Source organism: Geospiza fortis, unplaced genomic scaffold, assembly GCF_000277835.1.
Source record: "Geospiza fortis unplaced genomic scaffold, GeoFor_1.0 scaffold131, whole genome shotgun sequence".
NCBI classification, from domain to species: Eukaryota; Metazoa; Chordata; class Aves; order Passeriformes; family Thraupidae; genus Geospiza; species Geospiza fortis.
Window position 1 is genome coordinate 2,717,042 of NW_005054391.1, and position 17,231 is coordinate 2,734,272.

A 17,231-nucleotide genomic window follows, 5' to 3' on the forward strand; every position below is an offset into this window, starting at 1 on the left:
TGTTCATCCTTTTAAGGGCAGCAGACAGCGAGGTACCAGCTCTAAAGGTGGTACTGTTGTTGAAATAGCCCTGAGGCTTCAGCTGAGCTTTGTAAAGAAGGATCATGGAGCATTTCTCAAATGTTAATTTAGTTTCACACTAACAAGGTAGAAGGCTACTGGTAGTACTCATCATACTTAGGGCTGATTGTAGACAGAAGCCATATGATTAGCTCATGTACGAGTACATGAGTGGTGAGGGCTGGAGTAGCTCTCCCTGTTGTAGTGTAGTGTTTTTATCCTGCTCAGAAATGGGCCACATGCTTTATTGACTGCAGAAATAGGCAGATCTGTATCACTTAGCAATCTCTGAACGAATCTCTGCTGCCCACGGGAGCTGAAGTTCCTGCTTGAACATTAACTCATGATTTGTGTGTGAAAATACCCCAAACAAAAGCAAATGGTGGTTCAGCACTTTAGGAAGAGAGACAGATGGTGAGCACAGTGCAGTGTAGTACATTGCAGAGGTCACAGTGGGATAAAAACAATTTCAAACATACATTTCCTGATACTGGATTGTGGCTTAATTTTCCACACTTTAATGGGTTTATTTAAGACAAAATGGTTAGTGTATTTGGATCTGTTTTTTGCAAGTTATGGATGAAAATTTAGGTAAAATGGTGCATGGTTATGTGCTGTATAAAACTCCCTGTAACCTACAGAAGTTGGTTACAGAAAATGATCAGAGGAGTGCATGATACAAAATCGAAGTTTGTGTTTTTCTAGGCAGATGTAGATACCAAAGTATGTCACTTAATGGGACAAAGTTACTACAAAGATACAATGTTTCCCTAATGAGTAGGGCGGCAGATACTGCTGACCAGTGGGGAAGATCTAACAAACTTCAATATACATCCGGGAAAATGCTATTTTAAAATGTAGGTTAAAATTTGTGAACCCCCTTCCTTCAGGCTTCAGTTGGTCCTCCAGTAAGCACATCTGCTTACTTCAGACACAGTAAGCAGTGTCTGAAGGTACTTCAGCTTTCTGCACTCCTGAAGTCTGCAGGGGAAGCAGCTGCTTATGCATGTTTCTGGTGCTAGCAAGGACACATTGCCAAAATGCCGGTGAAGTTAACCAGCAAGAAACACCTGGAAGAGATCATCCAAAACCAGAACTAGTGCTCACTAAATGTAGGAATGTGGCTGGAGCGGTGCAAGATGGTTCTTGGGGGCATTTGCCCCAGAGGTGGCTCAGTGGCTTGGGCAGCTGGTCTAAGTGCAAGTGTGGCAGCTTTCTTGTGTGGCCCTGCAGGCTGAAACATTAGTGTTTCCCCAGGCATCTTACAGAAACCAGCATCCTAAAATGCACTGTGGCCTTGCAATTAGAAGGTTTGATTCTTTCTGTGGCCTTTTCCTGAGGGTCAGCAACACAGCCTCTTCTGGCTTTGCCCATGAGACCAGGGCTTATGCTGGTGCTTTATCCTGCTGGTGAGAAACTCGTGTAAGACTACATCAAATTTATTTGCTTTATTGGATAAGATGTATCTGGCTAACAACTCTTAAGTTTGTTTTGATGTTTGTGTTATTTTCTTGGAAAGCTGGCCATGCTCCTGTCAGGATTGCCGCTAATACTACACTATGCTACCAGAACAAGGGACCAGACTCTGTGCTAGCAGGACTTGCTGTGTGCTTCAGTACTTTGGTGTAATGTGCTGGTTTTATTTGTTTGTATCTATTAATTTGTCCCTTAGTTGGGTAGCACATCTCTTAAGTCAACCCTTAAACTGATACTTTGGATGTGTTAAGCATGTATTTTTATTAAGAGGTAGTTCTGAGGTATTTTTTAGATACGGACTCACAACTAAATATGATTTGTCTTCTGTGTGCACTTGGCTCAGCACATGGTTTTTGTTTCCTGTGCAGTACTTTGAAAATGTCAGCATAACTATCTCTAGTTGTTTGCTTCAAATCTGTTTATTAAAATTCATTTATCTTAAGGACTCAGATTTCCCTATTGCACCTTTTAATGGCTCTGGACAAATCTTAGCTCATAGTATCATGGGGCTCTGTATCAATACTGGTGTATATAAGTGCATTAACACATGAGTGTTTCATGATATGTTCCACTGTGAGAAAGAGGGATGTCCTGACACTGATATTTGTAGTGGCAAAATATGAAAAGCTGCAATGGATATATGTGTGAGAGAGCTGTGGAGTCACTCACTTGGCTAGTGAAGGACTTCTCTGCTATCCTTCAGACAGGGGCACATTTGAGAGCTGGCTTAGCTGGCATCCTTACTTCATGCTCTTAAATTGTGTATTGGTAGTTACTCTAGGCATTACGTGGAAGTGTTAAGAATGCATAACGTACATCTGTGCTTATGTTGCTAATTGGAATAAATCTCTATCTAATATCTTGCCAGAAAATTCTGAGAGTCTTGCATTGGTGCCTCATATATTTGCCACTGGTTTGATGGTCATTTATGCCTAAGGATTTGTTGTGAATTTATCAATATTTTTGCATGACAGGTCACAGTAATGAAAGGCAGTAGTAGGAATAAGGATCACTCAACAGAAGGTGAAGGAACTGGGAAGCGACCAAAAAGGAAGTGTCTTCAGTGGCATCCCCTGCTGGCCAAGAAACTCCTTGACTTCTCTGAAGAGGAAGAAGAGGAAGAAGAAGAGGAAGATATTGATAAGGTAGATTTAATTGGATGCTTTGACCCAAGATGGTTAATGGTGGATCAGATTCTCCCTAGCTGTCTTCTATATTTTGTGTTGTCTTGTTCTCTTCTGTGAAGAAACAGCCAACAAAAAGTGATGCGATGTGGTGCCCATAAGGTTGTAAAGGCAAGAAAGTGAGTTGTTAATCATGCCTTTAAAATAGTGGACAAATTTTTGTAGATTGGAATAGTTTTATCTGCTTTGTTTTCTTTGTTTTAATAATGTGTTGCACATCCTAATCTTGATTGCTCAAAGTGGGTTTTTGGTGTTCTTTTTTTTTTTAATTGCTTATTTTGGACATGACTTCGGCTTGTGCCTGGTATCTGCTTCTAGCAGCTCTGAAGAGCATACCAAACTAAAAGTTTTCATTCTTCTTTGTTTAAGATTAAAATTGCAAAGATTAAAAAGGGAAAAAGAAGGAAAAAGCTGTCTACAATTTTTACTATCTTTGCATGTGAAATTCAACTTATCCTCCAGAGTACTGAGTGCACAGCGGAAGTAATCTGTCTCTGGTTTGACACTTGGTATTTTGGTATTATTCAATGACGCTGACCTTACCCTTTTTTAATGCCATGTGGCACCTCACACTTTTCCAGTTAGACTCATTCTCTGTAGCAAGAAGTGGGAACTGTTTATGCAGATGTGATGATTCCATCATGTGGATGGCATTCATGTCTGTATCTCCTTGGTGCCTTCCTAAGGCAGGAATGGAAAGGTCAGTGTTGAGGAGACTGCCTTGAGCCATACGCTGAGAGGGTGACCTTGACAAGGATAAGCAAGAGCCTGATTCTCTGATGGTGCTTTCTGTTGCTCTTACAGGTCCTTTCACAACATGGTATAAAATAGCAGCGTCACAGTTAGGTAGGAGGTGGCTTTTTGTCTCATGTAGTAAGTTCTGTGGCTTCTCCCTTGTAGGAATACTAAGCCGGCCTGTAAGTGGAGAAAGCACATTTTGGCAGTGTACTCTGTTGGGATTTGCCCTCTGCCTCTGCTGGGCAGCTTTGTGGTGGCTGCACTGCTGTCCTGCTCACAGGTTGAGCAGTGACCAGCAGGAGATGGGGAAACAATGGACGAACTAACAAACTGTTAACCTGTTCCTCTTTGTGTGCTCTGTAGTTGTGAACATGAATAATCAAGGTCCAAGGTAGCTCTGGTTGCCTCATCCCACTTAGGTATCTGATTTCTAGGTTGTCAGAAGGAGAGTGGGAAGGATCTTGTCCCTCCAACCCCTTTAGGACTGTTAGTAGAGAATGGTCCTCAGCTTAGAAATTTTTCCACTTGGAAGTTGGCGTTAAGTCTTGCAGAGAGCATGAATGAACCTGGGACCATCAGGTGAGGAGGTTTGATGTAGAACTGTGCACTGTCTGGATGCAATGGATGGCCTTTGGAGGCAGCTGTGTGCATCCATGTGCCTCTCCCTCACTCCCATGCAGTGCGCACAGTCTCAGTCTTTGTGCAGAACGCAGATAACTGAGCTTACACCCCTTCCGTTTTGGTTCTGCCAGGTGCCGCTCCTTGGCCCTGATGGTTTAGAGCAGGATGCTGATGAGACTGAAGATGACGAGTCCTCAGAGCAACGAGCTCGCCGACCAATGAATGCGTTTCTCTTGTTCTGCAAACGCCACCGCTCTCTTGTGCGGAAAGAACACCCTCGCCTCGATAATCGTGGCGCAACCAAGATCTTGGCAGATTGGTGGTCTGTTCTAGATCCAAAAGAAAAACAGAAATACACTGACATGGCCAAGGAGGTATGTTCTGTCTGAATGGTGGATGTAAAGGGAGTTCATTGCATATTGTCTTCTTTTTCTTTGTGTATTGAATGTTTTCTATGGGCTCTTTCTCTTCCCTCTGTTTCTCAGCTTCACCATGGGATCATGATGCCCAGAGCAGCTCCTGTTCTTGCTTTAATTCACTTGATCCTTTGGACCAGAAGGGAAAGCAATTGGTCTATGTACACAAACTAACCTGGTTCCAGTAGTCATTGTTATAATTATATGCACTTTGTGATTGTATGGCCTGATAAGTTCTGCAGTACAAGCATTAACACAAGGATTGTGACCATTGTAAACACTAACATACAGTTCCGTGTCAGCTGACTAGTGATACTTACCTGTGCATTCTCTATCGGTGATGCCAGCTACTGGTGGACCAAACCAATGGCACAGTCAAGAAATGTAGTCCCTTTTCACCTTTGATGCTAATGAATTAAAAAATTACTAGTGTTTCTTGAAGTCCATTCCCCATTAACCAGTTTCTGATGAAGCAAGATTTGGTGAGCCCAATACCAAGTCAGAGAGCAGTGCCTAAGCAGAGTACGTTAACCAGGAGCAAGGAAAGGAGATTTATCCCTGTATTCACAAAGTATCTTTATGTCAACTTAAAATTCAAATGCGCCTTTTTAAGAAATAGCTTTCTTGATAAGCTGTTGCCAAGAAGGCTGTGGTTATTGGTAGTAGAATGAGAAAAACACAGCCAATTACTTAGGCTGATAACCTGACCGCAAAACAGATCCCTGTGACTACCTGTATGATACAGATTGTGGATAACCTTTGAATCTTAATAAAAATAAGGGAACAGCAGTGAGAAGGAAAAAATCTCTCTCCTTTTCTTGAGTATGCTAACACACTGTGGGAAGTATAGATGGCTGTGAGATGATTGATATTACCCATGCCTAGCCTGGGATCTGAAGGTGTCTGCTACTGTTAACAGGCTGTAAGGTCTGATTGTTCAGTAACTCATGTAAACATGGAAAGGTCCACAAGAAAAACAAAGTGTTTAGCATGGCAGGTCCTTTTTAAGCAGGGTCTGTAGGACCTCTGTAGTTTCTCATCTGGGGCAGAGTATAGAAACCTTTGAGTCTCAGCTTTGTCCAACCATTGCAGTTTCATTCTGCATTCCCTGCTTACGAATTAGTGATATTTCTCTAAATGTCTAGAGAAAGGGCAATTAGAAGGTTCAGTACAAATGCAGAGAAAGGAAAGATGAGAATAAATTAATAATTTTTGGAAGAAACAAACCCAATGCAACTGTTTTTCTTAGCCTTTTGTCTTGCTGAAAGAAACTTGTTCATTAAGAAGGAAAGTAGTTGCAGAACTTCTGTATGAAGTGACAGATCTGAAACCATTAATCATATTGTTATAGAAATCATTGTTCTTGTAGTGATTTTTTTTTGGCATGAAGAACAAATTGAATATTCAACGTCAAAGCAGAACAATAAATCTAAGTAGTTTACATCATTATAAGTAGTACTAAGACTATGAACTAGAAGAGAGCATATAATTTTTATTCTGTAAACAGTGTATGTTACAGCAATAATGAGCAGCTATAATGTGCTGTTGAATCCATTTGGGCCTTCTTTACCAACAAGCCTATTCTGTGTGCCAGGATTGGTACTTTTATTGTAACACTTGCTTTTCACTGAACCACAGAATGGTTGGGGTTGGAAGGGAGGCCTCTGGAGATCATCTTGTCCAACCCACCACTCAAGCAGCTTCACATAGAGCAGGTTGAACAGGTTCACCTGTAGGTAGGCTTACTGCTGAGACTGTCAAAAAGAGGTTAATGTCAACTGTAGTGAGAACCACCTGTTGGTACTTTGCTTTTTCCTAAAGAGAATTTATTTAAAAACCAAGGTGAGTGTCTTTGAAAGAAAATAAAAATACCATTGTACCAATGGTCTTCTGTTTGAGTACCTATATAAGCTCACTGAGATTTAAGATACAGTGAGTAAGCTTCTGTTGCTTAAAGGTAGCTTTTCAGTGTCCTTTGACTTTCACTGCACAGCCTGTAGCCAGCTGGACACACATCTCCCAGGGAACCCTCTGTCATATCTGCTATCCCTACAATGTGTCTTGTATACCCTGAGCATCCAAACCACTCCTGCAGAGATACATGTGGGCCTTACAGAAGTGGTCCTTCCTGCAGTAGCTACAGTCCCTGCTCTTCTACAGTCTCTAGAATGTTTTTTTGCTACTTGTTGCTATAGCTCCCAAAATCATTTAGATTAGGTCACGTGCCATGCAAGAAGCTTTCCGTTTCTTGCCTGCTTAAGACTAGCAATGATATTACCTCAGCAGTATGCACATAAAGGCACTTGTATATTTACTTATATTTGTGTAGCTGTATGCAAGATGTATCATTTTGGGAGATAGTGAGGCCCCCAAACTTTTTGCTGGCTGGAATTATGAGAAGTTTCCTAGTAGGTAAGGTACCTTGGGGTACCTTAATTATCAGGAAAAACTGGCTCCACACTCCCTCTATTTTCCATCTTGTGGTATCTGGTCTCTTGTAGCAACAACTGCCCTGGAGACCTGGTGCTGCACCTGCAGAGCTTGATGTCTGCTTTTGCTGGTGTTACTTTATTAGTAGGCTTTCTGTTTCTATCCTGCAGACTTCCTAGATGAGCTTAAATTTGAAAGTTTTGCTGTCTAGGATATAAGCCCAGTAGTTGATACATACTCAAAAAGGAACCAGAAGTGTTGCTGTATGTTTTAGCATTTTCCTTCACTAAGAGAAATTCATCTGGCCACTCATAAATATGCACCAGCATTTTTATTCACTTTGGTAATAAGGGTAGTGTTCTTCTGTTAGCTCTTACAGGACTTCCTGGGAGTGTTCAGCTGCCTTAGGAAGTATCTGGTGAGATTGTTACTGTTCAAGCCCTATTCCCTTGCTAGAAGACACTTCATTTTTAAATATGTTTTTGCACCAGCAAGATCCAGGTAGTCAAGATTGTTTCCTGTAGGGAGCAGCCTGATACATGTGATTAGACATTGTAGTGGATTGTCCCAGAAGGTGGTGGAGTCACCAACCCTGAAAGTGTTTAAGGAAAGCCTGGACATGGCTCTGAGTGTTATGGTGTAGCTGGCATGGTGTGTTGGTCCGTAGGCTGAACTCAGAGGTCTTTTCCAACCTCACTGATTGTGTGATCCTTTTGCCATTCAGTGGCTGAGCTGAACACTTCTCCCTGCTGGTCCTCGGCCAGTGGTGTCTCAGGTCCAGTCAGCCACACTGGGAGCATGCTGGCCTTGTGATGCCACTGCTTTGGCAGCTCCTCAGGGTAGGAGGGGACAAATGTCCTGGCCTGCTGGCTGGAGTTTGGCAAGGCCAGTGGCTGACGTATGGACCATAACATGTATAATGCAAACCCTGCATCCTTCAGGAGTGAAAAATGGAGTGCTGTATTTTCTAGGGAATTTTTTTTAATGTTAGGTCTCTGGGATTCATGTGACATTTAATAGCATGCATTTAAAATTAAACACATGCTAACAGCTAGCCTGAGGTGTAGCTGAAATCCACTTGTGAGCTCCTGTTCCTACCACAAATAGAGGAAGCAAATCTTTTTTATTTGGTGATGAAAGCATCTTGGGGAGTTTTAACCTCAGTTCTGAAGGGGCATCGGTCCTGCTGCATAACATAACATTCTCCAGGCTTTCACAAAACAGAAATAAGGCATCAGACCAATCCCACAAACACTTCTTGTTCTATTTCTTACCTGAAACTTCAGAACATGACCCTGCTGGGCAGTCCCTGCCGTTTGCTGTGGAAAGCAAGGTGGTGTCTTTAATTCCAGGTTAGGTAATTATGTTTGGTTGGGGTTTTTTTGTAGTTTTCTTTGGTTGGTTTGGTTTGCTTGTGTTTTGGGGTTTTTTTAATCAATTTTAGACATCTGCTTAGACTGCTGTGTTAAGTTGCACAGTTGGTGAAAGGGAGGAAAGCAGTAGATTACACTATCGTCTTTGACTTTTTCTTGTTACTTTGTAGCTCATTTAATTTATCTTCTATGACCTGGTAAGCAAAATCTATCTGTTTGTTTTGGGCCTTGGTCTAGTAGTCACAAAAGTCAATACCAAAAGGGTTTTTAAGATTTGGATCAGGCCCCTGTATGCATTTATATAAAGTATTTCTTGGCCATTGTTTAACTTTTAAATATTCTCTTTTTTTATTTTATGTGTTGAAACTGAACAGTTCCAATGAGTTGTCCTCCCTCAGTTTGCTCCTTTGCCTTCAGAAACTGCAGTTAATGTTAACCTCTTGGCTTTGCACAGAAAAAAAAAAGACATTAATAGACCAGCTCACTTGAATTACTCTTGTTGAAAACTGATTAAAAGCTTATTGCAGCCTCGTCTCACAAATGGCATGCGTCCTAGTTCTCATTTGATGGGCAGCCTGTTGGCTTGTCAAATTACTCAATAGAATAATTCAATTACTCAAAGCAGCATTGCTGATGTGAAGAGCTTATGTAGCTCATTGCTAGCGACTCTATGCTTTTCACTCTGCAGGCTGGTAACATGATTTGTGAGTGGGCTGTGGCTTTAACAATGGAAGGCAAAGCTGCTTTGTCGTGTATTTCCTTTCCTCCTCTTCCCTTACCCTCCCCTTCCTATCCCTTCCCTCCACCAGGCTATTTTTGTGGTGTACTGAGCTCCCAAAGCAAACCGAGGGAAACGGAAAAGGAGTGAGGCGAGCAGTGTCATGGTCCTTGCTTTGCAGATTTAATACATACACCCTATTCAGAAAATACAGCACGTATGTGGGTCAGCGATCCCTGCAGATTTTTATTATTTATAGCCATTCCTATAAATACAGGACTTCCCACAGCAGGGTTCACGCAGTGCTGTGTTTCTTGTAAACTGAAACGTTTTTATCTCTGCTACAGTCTGGAGGTAGCAAGTGCCAGCTCAAAGGTGAAGACAGAAATGAAAGAAAGCAATAAACGTGCAATGGTGACCCTGCCACAAGGCAGACTGTTCAGCTGGGAAAACACTGTAGTGTCTCTAGCAGAGGACAAGGCTTTCAGTGCTATTTCTGTATTTGATGCCCAAGGGATTTTTTTTCCTCTCTATGTTTCTGTGCATGCATGTGCATGAAACGTAGGTGCTTCTCTGTGCCATGACCAGGACTGATGGCAGCTGTGTGGGTGGGAATGTGTAATCACAGAACAAACTTCCTGCATCTGCCCTGCCATGTGCTTCCAAGCACAAAGCTGCTCTTTTGGTCTTGTGCTGCCCCTGGGAGCTACCCAGTCATGAAGGGGTGTTGGGTTCATTCTCCCTGTGGTGAGCACTGGTACTGGCTGGGTAGGCTTCCACAGCAGCAAGTGCTGTACACCCCTATCAATTGTTAGGCAAACATCTGCAGCTGGAATGTGTGGCATGTTCCTCTGATTTGCCAGTTCTCAACCTTGCATAGCAACACATGTAAAATACTGAAATGCAGTCTTTCTGTTACTGTTAACGTTCAAAAATCTTGGTTTAATGTTGGTGTTTTGTTTTGTGAATAAAATAGATCCTGGTCCTTTCCCCCACCCCCCAAACCGTGGGATCCAAACCCTTTCTCCCACTGCCCATGTGTAGTTTGGCTTCCTTTGTTTCGCTGCGTCACACCAAAAACACAGCAAACAGCTGAGATGTGTGCTGGGTGCTCAAGGCCAAAGAATGTTTTAAATGGTTACATTTTGTTTTATGCAGTCATACAGCATTGTACATTTTGGAAGGAGCACTGGGATGGTGTTATCACAAGATACTGAATATGACATTATACTGGTTGCAGTTTGTTTTTGGTGCCTGGTTTGGGAAAGCATATACTCATATTCTAAACTACAGAACTATTCGAGAAGAATTAGTGCAAGTTAAGGCATCATGCTGCATTTATTGCTAAATGTGTGTTTTTATTTAATTCAAACTAGAAAGAAAACCTGCAAAGAATTCAAGTACCTGTTTCTCAGAGCATGAGCATACAAGCACTGGGGAGCAGTTTGCAGGATCAGAACTTCAGCCTGCTCTGGGTAATAGACCCCCAGGAGAGGAAAGAGAAAACCCACTTTTTAGATACAACTCTCCTTATCTTAATACTTCTTCTTAGCAAATTTTGTTGGTGGTTGGACTCTAAGCATGTGATTAAACTGTTAAAAAATCAAGATATTTAAGGATTAGTTACTGTATTAAATCCTCTTACATGCAGTGTGCTCTGGTTGCCCTGTGTAGAGTACAACGTAATGACTAGTAATTTTTCTTTTCTTTTCTAGTACAAGGATGCATTTATGAAAGCAAACCCAGGGTACAAGTGGTGCCCCACAACCAACAAACCTGTGAAAACCCAGGCATCCAGTGTTACAAACAGGAAAAAGCTATGGGCCATTGCATCAGACTCTGCAAAAGACTTACCGAGCCCAAGGAAAGTAACCAAAAGTGAAGAAATGCCACAACTTAACTTTGGGATGGCAGGTGAGATTTCTATCCATGGTACTCAGCTGCAGTTCTGGGGATGTGGTATTGAAACTGAATTGGGATATCTGATTTCTTTACTACACATGGTCCTGTAGTGTCCCAGATTAAGTTGCCAAAACTGTAGTTAAACCTCTGTGTAATGGTTTTCTAAAATTTTCCATAGTGCATGATTTATTTTCAAGATGTGAGGCATCCTAACTCTTACCCCCTGTAGGGCCCAGATTTGATTGATTTTTTGATTCCAGTTTATCTGCTGTCAGAGACTTCCATTCTCTGGTTACTCTGGTTAAAAAGGAAAGTGCTGATTGTGTGCATTCTGTTTCTCTGTCATAGAATGCTGTACTCTTTTAAGTAATTTACTCTTTGCAAAAAAAAATTAGGGGTGCCTCAAGTTGGATATGATCTTGTAGATTAATGTTCCAGTGGGGCTAACACTTTTGTGTTTTCATCAAGAGAAGCATAATTTAATTTCACTTAAATGTGCTCTTTTGCCCATTATATCTCGGAGGAGCAAATTCTAAACTTCTAAACATTTGGAAAAAAAATTTAAAAAGAAATATGTGAAGAAGTATAGGTGGAGTGCATGAGCTGGTGAAAAGCAGATAATCTCTCACTGATATCCATAAATAGCAGAACTGTTGTAATCATGACCTTGAAATACAGGCACATTAATGTTAAATACTGAAAGCTTAAGAACCTAGCAGTCAATGTTAAAAAAAAAAAAATCCCTGCCATTGTTTTTTGCTTTTGTTTCCCTTGGGGTTTTTTGTGTTTTGGGGTCTTGTTTGTTTGTTTGTTTGGTTGGTTTATTTTTTTGCTTGTTTAAAGTTTCAGATGCATCAGTAGTTATAAAATTAGAAACTTTGTCATATCCTACCTGGTTTATGACAGGTGTGTAGCAGATAGGACTTCTCTGCTTAGAGAGATTGTGAGCTGGAAAGTAGAAAATGTTTTTATGGAGCAAGTTTAAAAGAATGAAAAGGAATAAAAAGGCATGTATATCTTAGTATAGTGCTATGAAAATGCCTGTAATGAAATTTCTTCTGGCTCTTAAGGAACTGTGAAATGTGATCAAAATAAGTGTTTCATTCTGCATAGTTCTGGTATATGAGAGAGCAGTTCGAAAAATCACAAGCCCCTTCAGACCATTCTGCTTTTGCTTTTAGAGGAGTCATTTCTATGCTTCTTAAATATTTATTGACTTAACACAAAGAAAAAGTAACAAACCTTAATCTACATCTCATCCATCCCCCAGTGGTCCTGCTGGGCTATCCTAATGTCAAGTTTTTGAGCACAGAGGTCTTGAATCAACACCTGTCAGAGTAGGGGACAGAGAAATTAAGAATTAATTAGAAACTAATCCATTGTTCTATCTATAGAGCCATTTATATCTGAAAAAAATCCTTTAGTGCTACCTGTGATAGTTTCTTTGGTTTTTTCCCCTGAAGGCTGAGTCAATGAGCATAGTAATTCATAGGATCTTGCTCCAATCCTCATGCCAGTGAAGGCTGGCAATATCTTGGGTATAAGAATACCTTATAAAATAAAGACAGCTTCTGACAGAGATGTTAGCAGCATCCACATCATGACAAGTGTGCCATGCCAAATGGATTACTGCTTTGTCAACTATATACCAGTTCATGCCATATATGTTTATTGGGCTTTTCTATGGTTGACTTCAGATGATAGTTCAGTTCAACTCACATTCTTCTCCCCAGTACAATCTCCCCAGTACAATCTCTTTAAAATCCAGGCTGTATACTATCTGATGAACTGGAATGTAGCTGAACCACCTCAAAAACACTTTTACCTTTGAAATGCCACTGATTCACTTGTATCTTCAAGGCAGGTAACTTCCTCAAGACAAGGTTTATACGAGTCTAGAATCATGCCAGGAAATCTGTTTTGGTTGTTGGTCATTGCTAATCATGTCTTGATTGCTTTTTGTGTACTATATTTTACTTTGGAAAATCTAATATGTAGACAGTAAGATCTTACTTTGTTTTTGTAACTCCCATACAAGCTGTTTCTGTCCTTTTTTTTGGCTTTACAAGAATAACCATGCCACATTTAAGTTTGTTATGCTGACCTACATTATATCGAGAAAATGAGGTATGGCACCAGCATTGGGCTTCTGACCTGCAGACCCACTAGTGGTGTCCTTGATCGTCCAGCTGGGAAGCTGTAATTGAGCATGTTTTTCTCATGATATGGCTCACCTGTGTAGGATGTGGGGCAAAGAACACTGCTGTTTGCAAAAGCTTTGCCATACAAATGTGTGAGATTCGCAGTACTTGCATGTTTTTGCTCACAAGAAAACCATCCATGCCAAAAAGCTTTTTAGTGAGGCAAAGGCTGGAAGAAAGACACTTTTAGAGTAGGCTGTATCCCTATGGAAACACAGTTTGTTTTTCAGAAAGAAGCTCAATTATGCACCCAGGTAAAAGTTGGTTGAAGCTAGTTCCTGCTGGCCTTCTTCCTCCTTAGTACTTCCTCAGTTTGTTGTTTCCTCTGACAGAGAAATGATGAACAAGCCAGCCTGCTGAGTCTGTAACCAGCCCAGAACTAACAAAGTATGTCATTCCCAAACAGAGAGATGGTTTTCAGTTTCATCAATATTAAAAGCTGTTGAGAAAGTCACGAATCACCTGCCATTCTGCAAGTCAAATGTGTGTGCTATTTTCCCAGTACTGTTGATTTAAGAATAAATTCTGTAAAATACCCCTTAAAATTATTCTACATACCAGTAAGCTCCTAGTGCCAGAAGAGAAATATTATTGTGCTGAGAAGGCACTATAAGCATAAGGCAGTGTTTGGATATGTACATTTTGTCTTCCCTTAGGTGAAGTTATTTTGTAATTGAAACACTTAGTAGAAGGATTTTTGTTTTTATCATGAACAGACATCTAAGCACCAACCCTCTGCTACAGCTGCAGCTTAAGTGTTCAAATTGTTTAAGCATCACATTAAACTTTTGTTTCTAATTAATCTGTCATTTTTCCTTCCTCCTAATTTTTATATTTAAATAAACAGTTTAAGTATTTGCTTACTTAGGGAGAAAAACACTAAACCGCACTTCCATCTTTATTCTCTTATGATAAGCTACTTAATTGAAAGGCAGAAAGCCAAAACTACCAAGAAGATATTTAGAAGACAGGCAAGAATTTCCCAGTTGTAAACTGGATGTTCTTGAGATGGCCAAAGCTGGGGAGGGGGAAAAGGACCAACAGGTAAGGAAAATAAAGCACAAAAGAGCAGTTGGGAGTCATCAGGGTGATGCAGGCATGAGAAAGTGCTATACTGCAGTTTGTCAGGCAGAGTGTTTTCAGGACCCCCTCATCTGATGTGGTTGCACTGCTGGTCATCCATATACAAGAAAGACAAGCTGCACCTGCGATAACTACAGAGGAGAGCTATAGGAATTGCTGAAATTGTGGGAGATGGATGTGCTTTATGACACTGGGAGATCTTGAATTGTTTAGACCAAGAAAACAAGTGGAAGAAAAGTAGGAAAAGTCCTGTAAATACAGAAAAGGGAGATACCATTTAGGGAAACAGTTACTGATCTTAGAGATGCAAGTACCAGAAAAACATGTACTACCTGGCCTTGAGTATATTTAAGCTAAAACCTGGAAGAAAGCCCTTAATGCTTAGAAGATTTTTATCCTGCAAACATCTTCCAAAGGGAGTAAAGAAACTAGAAAACAACCAGCCAAGGCCTTACTATTTAATATGAGGCTCAGTAAGTTTATGGAGGATCTGGAGATCTCTTCCAGTCTCTCCTTCCTCTAAATCATCTGCCTGCTCAGGCATTATCTTTCAAGATATGTGTTGACTTTTCACTTCCTAATTGCTCTGATGTCTTCTGGTTTGAAGGACTGAATGGTTTCTGATCAGCTGCTTGAATGTCAAAAAGTGTTGCTGAAAGGATCACTTCACTTATGAATTGTGTTTAGATACTTACTGGCCCTTCACATTTTCTGTGTCTCTTCCTCTTACTAGATCCTACACTTCTGATAGTGCCTTGTCTTTTCATAGAAGTATGATTTTTTTCCCCTTTTTAATTTAAAAAGGCAAACTTCTTCAAAAAACCTAAAACCTCCAAAACACATGTGTTCTATGTGTTTATTGTGGTGAAGGAAAAAGTTAATCCCAGTTGAATACTGGGTTTAAAGCTAGGTGCTATTTAGGATGTCTGTTTAATACTGTTTAATAATGTACCACTCTTCTGTCCACGAGGTAGTGAATGAGCCTGGTTTATTTACCTTGTTCTCCTCTGTTTCTATTTAATACTCTTCTAAAAGACTATTGGAAAAACTTATCTTGGGAATGTGAGTGAGAGATATTGTGTGCAGGAAAACTTTGGGCAGCATCTGTGATATTGAATTAAACAGCATTGATGAGTATTCCCATGAATTGGACTGTGATCATCTGTAGCCCTAAACTGTTTGGAGGTTTACAGGTACAGGTTTGGCCCATGTCAGCTGAAAAGATAAAAAAAATCCACTGACATTGTGGCTGTTGCGTGAGACATTTGGCCACTGTGTCTCCCTGTCTCTACATGACAGTGTTAAATCAGGCGCCTGCATTGCTCCCAAGGCATTCTCCCAAAATTAGACAATTAGTCTTCATAGTGATGAAGAGCAACCACTGTTCTGAGTGGAAAAGCTACTCCATGAGTAATGCACTGTCAGAGTTTATTGCTTTCACTTCTTGTCATTTTCTGAGCTCCTGAGGTGCAGGAAGGCTAGAGGGAAAAAGCTGTCAGTACCAAATACTTGGAGAAAGAACATTTATATCTCCATTTTGCATTCCTCAATTATGTATTGTATTGGCAGGGGAAGAAGTAGGCAGGCAGCTTGCCTGGCCAGTGCTTGTGCTGTTCTGGTTTCATGCTTCAGAGCTGTCAGGCTGGCACTTTTCACCACTAAATGCAGCTCTAAATTATAGACAAATGAAAATAGAAATTTTGCTTCAGAGCTTGATTGTGTTGTTTTGTTCCATCCTTCTATTTGTTCAGTTGCCAAGGAAGGAACCGCTCCCTTGGTAGGAGCATCCACCAACTTATAAACCTGTGCATTATTAGAGCATCTTTGTGTATATTTATGTGTGAGATCATTACAGTTGCTGTTTTAAAGATATTCATCTCTGTAGTACATAAAACCTTTGGCAGTAGAATTGTAAATCCATGCAATGGGGTGTTAAGCACACAAATCCAATTAAATCCTTCAAACAGCTTTGAAAGCCTTCCCAGAGGGTACAGAAATGGTTATTTGTGATTCTCTTGAACTGCCTTTTATGGCAGCTTGCTGAGAGTGTCTGTGACAAATAGTCTTCTGGGTCTTTAGTGGTGCAAGTGGTAGGTTTTTTAAACAAGCAAATGAATCAACTTAAGACTTCGTTTTATTCTTTTAACAGATCCTACACAAATGGGAGGCCTGAGTATGCTGCTTCTAGCAGGGGAACATGCACTTACTGCACAAGAGGTAAGGAACTCTCTTCTCTCCCTTACCATGAGCTCTCAGTTTAAAGAGCTTGTAAGAGGAATATTTGACCAGTGAGGAATTAAAGTTTAGGACACACCTCAGGTAACTTCAGCTGGGAATGAAATGTGTGTCTTGTATCCCAGCTGTGAATGTGGGTTGAGCATAGTTTAGTATTAACTCTGCTGATACTTGAACATACCAGTCAAGCCTGGCCTATGAAGAGACATTGTCAGAGGTAAAAAGGTTGAAATACAGTGACTGTGTTAACAAACAGGTGGTTTGCAAGCTTTTCTGGGCAAAGATTCTATATGCTTGTGCAATGCCTGACACAACTGTGGCCTTGTCACTAACAGATGAATAAACAAGTAATTTCCTAGAAAGTCAGCATCATTGTATATACATTCTGAAACCCTGCAAGTGCTAACAGGTAATTGAAGTATTGCAGTCTGCTCCTATTCACTAAATCATTATGTCTAAAAAGAAGTTTGTAGTTCAGTTGCCATCACAAACATGTTTTTACAAAGGAATCTAGTAAGTGTTTGTGTATATCTCCAGTAGTGCAGAGATCTCTGGTCTTTCTTTAGACTGATTATTAATATAATCTGGTTTTTAGGCCAACTTTGAAAATTGTTCAAAAGGTGGCTTCTTTGTTGGATATAGTAAGTAGTGCTGCCATAAATCTCTAGCTCTAGGAAAGAACTCTCTTTTGTTGTTGTTGGTTTTATTGGGAGGAAAAGTAATAATTAACTTAATCTATATGTATAGTGCATTTGAGATGTATTGCTTCTGTACTGCCAGGACTCCTCAATGCT

General features: G+C 40.5%; 1 protein-coding gene across 4 annotated transcripts in view; it reads left to right on the forward strand.

Moving 5' to 3' along the window:
- Window positions 1-17,231, forward strand: part of BBX (BBX high mobility group box domain containing) — a 131,303-nt gene that overhangs the window by 68,939 nt on the left and 45,133 nt on the right. For 3 of the 4 annotated variants that reach the window (XM_005425608.2, XM_031060793.1, XM_005425610.2), the window contains exons 2-5: window positions 2,511-2,681; window positions 4,211-4,453; window positions 10,732-10,930; window positions 16,352-16,419. In XM_005425608.2, the coding sequence (XP_005425665.1) occupies window positions 2,520-2,681; window positions 4,211-4,453; window positions 10,732-10,930; window positions 16,352-16,419 (672 nt within the window). In that variant the 5' untranslated portion in view covers window positions 2,511-2,519. Of the gene's footprint in view, window positions 1-2,510; window positions 2,683-4,210; window positions 4,454-10,729; window positions 10,931-16,351; window positions 16,420-17,231 lie in introns of all 4 variants that reach the window. The other variant, XM_031060794.1, reaches the window with a different exon arrangement.